This window comes from Stomoxys calcitrans, chromosome 2 (assembly GCF_963082655.1).
Source record: "Stomoxys calcitrans chromosome 2, idStoCalc2.1, whole genome shotgun sequence".
Classification (NCBI taxonomy): Eukaryota; Metazoa; Arthropoda; class Insecta; order Diptera; family Muscidae; genus Stomoxys; species Stomoxys calcitrans.
In genome coordinates, this window is record NC_081553.1 from 175,087,731 (window position 1) to 175,096,341 (window position 8,611).

The 8,611-nt window shown below is 37.3% G+C and overlaps 1 protein-coding gene across 1 annotated transcript in view; it reads right to left on the minus strand.

Annotated features, from left to right (window-relative positions):
- Positions 1-7,887, minus strand: part of LOC106089711 (dynein axonemal heavy chain 5) — a 193,746-nt gene extending 185,859 nt beyond the window's left edge. The window contains exons 1-3 of the mRNA XM_013255665.2: positions 7,723-7,887; positions 4,770-4,929; positions 42-192 (exon numbers count right to left, since the gene is read on the minus strand). Coding sequence (XP_013111119.2) covers positions 42-192; positions 4,770-4,929; positions 7,723-7,887 — 476 coding nt within the window. The remainder of the gene's footprint in view (positions 1-41; positions 193-4,769; positions 4,930-7,722) is intronic.
- Positions 7,888-8,611: the final 724 nt, after the last annotated feature.

The following is an 8,611-nucleotide window of genomic DNA, read 5'->3' on the forward strand; positions in this document are numbered from 1 at the left end:
TTTTTTTTTTCTCAACTAACATTCATATCAGGTTTACTTACAAATCCTTTTGGAATCCTTCCTCGGGCAATTGTTTCGTTGTATTTATGCGAAAAATGTAAATACAAACTCCGGTGAAAGCACATGTCCAACCATCGGTTAGGAAGAGTTTTTTCTGCTTCGCTGGCGCTGAACTACCAGGAGAGGTACCACCTTAGTTCACAAACGAATTGACATCATCATCAGAAGCAGCAGCACCACCACCACCATCAGCATCATCAAATGCAACCATTCATCCGAAAACATGGAAATGGCCGAAAAATAAATATGGTAATGGAAGATAAATATTATCATGCCGAATATAGACAATCTATCAATAAATGAATGAACGAATGAGTGAGTATTGGGAATAGTATTGCTTGTTTAATGATATTTTTCATCTAGCCTCTTGTATTCTTTATAAATTTTGCAATCACATATTTACCTTTAAACTAAATTTAAGATATTTTAGAAATACTTGTGTAAGCATACTTCTGTTTCAATTTAATTACAAATAAGTTAAAGAATTTTTATATGAAACTCATACAATTCAACGTCTAATTTAATTTATCATGAACTTCATTAGCATTGTCATGGTTGATTGAGAAACATGAAGGCAAATTCCCATTTCGTAGAAAGTCAGTTAGAACACTGCCTACATGGCTACATGGGTAAGTGTTAGAAAAAAATTTAGATTACACAAGGAATTTGTAAAAGTTTAAAGATACCTTCCGTAGATTGATTCATTTAGACTTATTGCCAAATATCACAAAGCAACTACACAACAACAAGACTTAAATTTTAAGTAATTTATATTTATATTATATAGGTAAAATGTTTTTATACCCTCCACCATAAGATGGGGGGTATACTAATTTCGTCATTCTGTTTGTAACTACTCGAAATATTCGTCTGAGACCCCATAAAGTATATATATTCTTGATCGTCGTGAAATTTTATGTCGATCTAGCCATGTCCGTCCGTCTGTCCGTCCGTCCGTCCGTCCGTCCGTCCGTCCGTCCGTCCGTCCGTCCGTCCGTCCGTCTGTCTGTCGAAAGCACGCTAACTTCCGAAGGAGTAAAGCTAGCCGCTTGAAATTTTGCACAAATACTTCTTATTAGTGTAGGTCGGTTGGTATTGTAAATGGGCCATATCGGTCCATGTTTTGATATAGCTGCCATATAAACCGATCTTGGGTCTTGACTTCTTGAGCCTCTAGAGTGCGCAATTCTTATCCGATTGGAATGAATTTTTGCATGACGTGTTTTGTTATGATATCCAACAACTGCGCCAAGTATAGTTCAAATCGGTCCATAACTTGATATAGCTGCCATATAAACCGATCTTGGGTCTTGACTTCTTGAGCCTCTAGCGTGCGCAATTCTTACCCGATCAGAATGAAATTTTGCACGTCGTGTTTTGTTATTATATCCAACAACTGTGCCAAGTATGGTTCAAATCGGTCCATAACCTGATATAGCTGCCATATAAACCGATCTTGGGTCTTGACTTCTTGAGCCTCTAGAGTGCGCAATTCTTATCCGATAGGAATGAAATTTTGCACGACGTGTTTTGTTATGATATCCAACAACTGTGCCAAGTATGGTTCAAATCGGTTCATAACCTGATATAGCTGCCATATAAACCGATCTTGGGTCTTGACTTCTTGAGCCTCTAGCGTGCACAATTCTTATCCGATCAGAATGAAATTGTGCACGACGTGTTTTGTTATGATATCCAACAACTGTGCCAAGTATGGTTCAAATCGGCCCATAACCTGATATAGCTGCCATATAAACCGATCTGGGGTCTTGACTTCTTGAGCCTCTAGAGGGCCCAATTCTTATCCGAATGGAATGGAATTTCGCACGACGTGTTTTGTTATAATATCCAACAACTGTGCCAAGTATGGTTGAAATCGGTCCATAACCTGATATAGCTGTCATATAAACTGATCTGGGGATTTGACTTCTTGAGCTTTTAGATGGCGCAATTCCTATCCGATTTGGCTGAAATTTTGCATGACGTATTTTATTTTTACTTTCAACAACTGTGTCAAATAAGGTTCAAATCGGTTCATAACCTGATATAGCTGCCATATAAACCGATCTGGGATCTTGACTTCTTGACCCCTAGAGGTCGCAATTATCCGATATGCCAGAAATTTTGTACGACGGATCCTCTCATGACCATCAACAAACGTGTTTATAATGGTCTGAATCGTTCTATAGCCCGATACAGATCCCATATAAATCGTTCTCTCTATTTTACTTCGTGAGCCCCAATGGACGCAATTCTTATACGAATTGGCTGAAATTTTACACAGGTCTCCAACATACATATAATTTAATTGTGGTCCGAACCGGACCATATCTTGATATCGTTTTAATAGCAGAGCAACTCTTTTCTTATATCCTTTTTTGCCTAAGAAGAGATGCCAGGAAAGAACTCGACAAATGCGATCCATGGTGGAGGGTATATAAGATTCGGCCCGGCCGAACTTAGCACGTTTTTACTTGTTTATTAATGCAAAATATATCAATTATTTCCTTTTATTAAATTGGTAAATATGATATTTGAGAGAAGAGACAACCTTTGAATACATTGGTTTATTGAGTTAATACCCTCTTTAATTGGATTTTTGAGATTTTCATAAACCTAAATTATACAATTTTTAATCAATAATACAAAATTCGTTTATAGGTCCGATTTCAGCGAATTTTTTAATTAAATGTACAAATTTCTTTGATTGAAGTGCGGCGAAGTCTGTTACCGATTATCCGGAAGAATCTATAAATTTAAGTACCATGAAAGGCGTAGCAAAGCTTCTTTCCGAATCATTGTTCCAGAAGACATTTTTGAAGACAACCATGTGCGGCGAAGTCTGTTACCGATTATCCGCAGGAATCTACAAATCTAAGTACCATAAAAAACGTAGCAAAGCTTCTTTCCGAATCATTGTTCCAGAAGACATTTTTGAAATCGTTATAAAACCTGATTTTTGGCCCGCTAAGGCATTTATCCGAGAATATATCTTTAAGGATACGTCTCGATCTGATGTTGTTTACCTCCCAACTAATTCTAACTCAGAAATTATGCCAAAAGACTGAATTTATCATTTTCTGCTGATCATATATCTCTGGTATATCAAAATGTTAAAGGGTTAAATACAAAACTATCGTCTCTTTACTCAGATAGTTTTATTTTTGATTATCATATCATCGCTTTTACTGAAGCTTGGCTTCAGAATAAGGTATACGATTCTGAAATATAGCATTCCAAATATCAAATATAAAGGCGTGATCGGAACGATAACATGAAAAAATCTGGCGATGGTGTGCTAATAGCGGTTTCCACTGAATTTCCTTCTGAAGAAATAACGGTGGAATCTTCCTTGGATATTGAATGTGTTGCCGTAAAGATATTATTGTAAAATGTTTTAATATTTATTTCATGTTCTTACGTCCCACCCTCTTCATGTGAGGATATTTATTTAAAACACGTATCTGCAATCCAATCAGCATTTCAGTCGTCTCAACCAAGAGACACATTGAGTGCCCTTGGTGATTTTAATCTTCCTCAAATTAACTGGATTCATTCGTCCGAGTCAAATGATTTAACACCCCTGATACCAAATGGCCTTTCTAATGAATGCATCGGCATATTGTTAAATATTGGTCTTTTTCAAATTAATTACATAAACAATTCATTTTCTAAATTACTCGATCTTGTTTTCGTTAATCAACCATCTGAGTTATGTTTAAGTTCTAATGACCCGGTTGTAAGTCCTGAGGATAGATATCATCCGACACTCAAATTACTTATATCCTATCCCATTCTTTAAGTTAAAAGAGATGTTGCAATTGAAAAAGTGTACTTTTTGCTAAAACTGATTACATCAAACTGAACTCACAACTCTCATCTGTTCATTGGAATGAAATTTTCAGATCTAAAGATATCAATGAAATGATTTCATCTTCTTTTTGGATTCCAATCAACTTGAAGTAGCTAAGGTATTACGTCATAACGACGGTTGGCAAAATATCTTCTCAGACTATTAGGCAGCCTTTAACCTGGGGGAACGTCAAAGCCCAAAACCCATATCCAAACGGCATATTTCCGACAATATAGATGTGAAAGTAGAGCACAAATCTGATATAAAAAAATTGACCTTGGGGCCACCCACCCACAAAACCCTTTCCACAAGGCATATAAGCCGATCGGAAATATTTGGGACTCAAATGAGAAGTCTTCGAGAGTAGAGTACGTGCTCTCCAAATTTGGAATCAAGTTCCTGGCTGGCCGGAATAATATAAACTCCAATGAAAGGTATTTGGGAGTAGGGTACGAATCGGCTATAAATATTTCGGAACAATTCCTTTTTTGGTCATATAGGCCGATTAGGACCAACGATATACTAAAGTGTAAGGTCAAGTAGATTACAAATCCGATATTAATATTCGAAGTCAAGTATTTGGGGAGGCCGCTTCACCTGCATTAACCCCAGAAAATATCATGCAGGCCGATCGGGAGCCATTTCAGCCTAGTATTATAGTACAATAGTTGTAGTACTTTCTATATTTTAAATACAAATATCTTTGGACACAAAAACGTTAAGGTTCAAACTTAGAAAAGAACATAAGTTTTCAAAAATTAACTTTAATGTTGATTTTAAATATATTTTAATAATTTTTTGATTTTATTTTTTGATATGCGATATTTTGTTGTTGATCTCAAATTCTCACACTTACCTTGCGGAGTCTTTGAACTGCTAGAAGCCATACCCGAACGTGAAGGTCCTGGCTTATTAGGATCCTGTGCAGGCTGCGACTCAGGTTCATCCACTTCTTGGAAAAACCACAACAGCTTGTTCCTCATATTTGGCAGGAAGAGTTGATTGATTTCATCAAGCTTGTATTGTAGAGTTAAACAATTATTTAATTAGGGGACTTCCAAAAAGACCCTAAACTTGGAAGTAAAATTATAACAATTACTTAAAGCCAAATCCGGTTAAGCTGTGTAACTTGAACGAACGGTTTATCCAATTTTTGCAGAATAATAGTAGAAAATTTTTAAAAAATACAAACATATATTAATTTCGTCTATTTTTTTCGTAGCAGCACTTTTAGATTTCATTTCAAACTTGACGTTAATGTTGGTTGCATTTATGGCAACATACCATGAGTACACCAGTTTCATGACTACTAAAAAATTTATAGTTATCTACAATACTTCCACTATCTATGCGGGATTTCGCAACGTTTTATATCGCAGTATCCCGAAACGGGATAACCACACGAATTGAAACTCTGAGCTCCGATTTAAGTGATGTTCATACCGATCACATATTGCGGATAGTGAAATGCTCTGTATAGGGAGTGGCTGCAACTACAGTCGCAGACAATCATCGGTATTGAATGGAGAGTCTCAGTGAAAGTCCTCGCGGCACCTGCTCTCTTTCACATAATGAGTTCCTGTACTACTCGATTATTCATGACTTTTCAAATAATCGAACAATTGAAGATGAAATACTTTCAAAAATTTAGAAGGTTAATTAATTAATCGTTTTGATGTTAAACAAGTAAGAGCGTGCGAAATTCGGCCGAGCCGGATTTTATATACCCTCCACCAAGGATGGAATTTGTCGAGTTCTTTGCACAGTATCATTTTTAGACACTCAAATAATTATAGATAAGAATTGTTATGCTATTGGAGCTATATCAAGTCCAATTATGGACATAAATGAATTGTATGTTGAAGGCCACAGCAGAAGTCATTTGGTAATATTTCAGTCCATTCGGATAAAAATTGCGCCTTGTAGGGGCTAAAGAAGCATAATGTGGAGATCGGTTTCTATGGAAGCAGTATCAGGCTATATATCGACTCAGACAATATTGGACACGTCTATTGAAGGTCACGGAAGAAGCCGTTGTACAAAATTTCATTTAAATAAGAATTGCGCCCTCTAGTGGCTCAAGAAGACAAGATCCAAAATCGGTTTATGGAGCAACTATTTCAGTTTATGGACCGATTTGGACCGTACCTAAAAAAATTATTGAAAGTCATAACAAAACACTTCATGCAAAATTTCAGCCAAATCGGATAAGAATTGCGCCCTCTAGAGGCCTAAGAAGTCAAGATCCCAGATGGGTTTATATGGGAGCTATATCAGGTTATATACCGATTTGAACCATACTTGGCACACTTGTTAGAAGTTTCAGCCAAATCGGATGAGAATTGCGCGCTCTAGTGGCTCAAGAAATGAATATCTGATATCATAACAAAACATTTTGTGCAAAGATTTCAGCCGAATCTGATAAGAACTGCGCCCTCTAGAGGCTCAAGAACTCAAGATCCAAGATCGGTTTATATCACGTTATGGACCGATTTGAACCACACTTTTCAAATTTGTTGGAAGTCATAACATAACGCCTTATGCTGCATTTTAGCCAAATCGGATGAGAATTGCGCCCTCTAGTGGCTCAAAAAGTCAAGATCCAAGATCGGTTTATATGGCAACTATATCAAAACATGGAACGATGTAGCCCATTTACAATCCCAACTGTCCTACACTTATAAGAAGTATTTGTGAAAAATTTCAAGCGTTGTAAGATACTCGACTCCAGGTAGATCCAGATTCGTGAGCATCAGTGTAGAGACTCCGTCGGGGCCCAATAACTTAGACTTCGCCCATGGTAAATTGTGATGGCTCCCCATCGGCTCGAAGACCACGGATACGATGAATGGCTCTTCTCCTAGCCTTGGCACTCTCGGGATGCTCAATAAATTGACGATTGAACAACCAGGCGCATCTCTTCGAATCAGTCAAAGTTATATCGCCAAAAGTGGTTGAGGTCCTGTCATGGCTGCTTCCGGGGTTCGATAGACCACAGCTTGCCTACACCGGTACCTAAGCTATATTTCTCAAAGTGTTCCAGCCACTAATTCCGCCTGTGTTCGTTGACTACCCTGTTTATTTCCAGATTCAGCTCGCTGATTTAGGGATTTATGGGCCGTACAACGAATCGTGCGTCTGCGAGTACGGCTGGTCACTCAGGAGAACAGGGGATTCAAAGGAAATGTTTAGCAAGCTATTGTATCTGCGAATGTGAAGCCTTCAATCTTCTCTGGCCCACTGGTCATTACATTTCTGAGCATGCCATGAAACGTGATGCGCATTAAAGTCTCCTAGAATCAGGCGATAATGGCCAAACAGTAGGTCACTAATGTCGTACGTGTAAACTTGGCCATTATCTGGGCCCCAGGAATCAACAGGCGGTATGTGCACGTTGAATAGCTTTATATGGTGTTCTGTTACGACTACCAACAACTGTACCACTGAAGCTCCCACATAAGCCGATCTATCCTTGTTCGGTTACTAGAAGCTTAATTTTTGTCTGGTTTGGTAGAAATTTGGTAGGTAGAGTAAAATTATACCGTTCAACTTATTTTATATTGTGTCAATTTTACGCAGAATTCATGGTGGTGGGTTTCAAAGATTCGGCCCGGCCGAACTTAGCGCGATTTTACTTGTTTTCACAGTTTTAACGAAAACAGTAAATGAATCTAAGATCCAAGGTTGTGTGTACAAACTTTTCGACCAAATTCGAAATTACAGCAGTTTTGACTTTTTGTCTCATTATTTTTAAATTATTTCCATTTAAAGTTCTAATCAAAATACCATAACAATAGCATAACACTTACCATATCTCCCTCGAATATATAGTCCATCAACTGATGCCTGGGCAATTGCGTTGCATCAATCAATAGCTGAAAGGTAAACTCCAAACGGGGATCCATCTCCCCACGGCGGGCCTTGCGTTCGCATTCTTCACGACGACGCTGTGCTTCGTCAGCGTCAGCATCCATTTCGTTTGCGATTTAACAAAATTCACAAACGTATACCAACAAAATCCAAATATTATTAGTATGCATCGTGGGCAATGTCGCAGATGGAGTGGAAGAAGACAGAGGTATTTGTTTTGTTTTTGTTTTTGCATGGTGCACATGGTGGGCGAGAAGGTAGCAAAAATCAAAAGAGACATACATTTTAATGGATGAACCACAATCAAAATTCAAAACTCATGGTAACAGCAAAAATACAATTTCAAACAAAATACAAAATTAAATAAATAGTTTCAAAAATTGTTTTGCTTTTTCTTCAATGAATGAAACATCCGTTCATGTTCTCTTCTTTGCAACAATTGAAGAAAAACACCAAAAATTTTTTCTGAAACTCGCATGCACTCAGTGTAATGTTAGAATCATTTCAAAAAAACTCCAAAAATGCTTAAGGTCTAAGTTTCATTGGGTTAAGGTTAAGTATGAAAAATCTGTTATATAGTTTCAAAAAGGTGTTAGCTTAGTTTTTGTGCCAATTCAATATTCACAAAAAGATTGAATTTCTTTAATACTTGTGCCAATTTTAAACCAAAGTCATACAAATTTCATTCCCAGTGTATTTATAAACCGATCTCTAAGATCGATTATTTTAAACCTGATTGCCAGATTTCTTTGGTGCCAATTAACATAACAGAGGGAGAACAAAGTTTGGAAGATTTCTACCTTTCTCCAGGAAATCACCAAGTTTTCC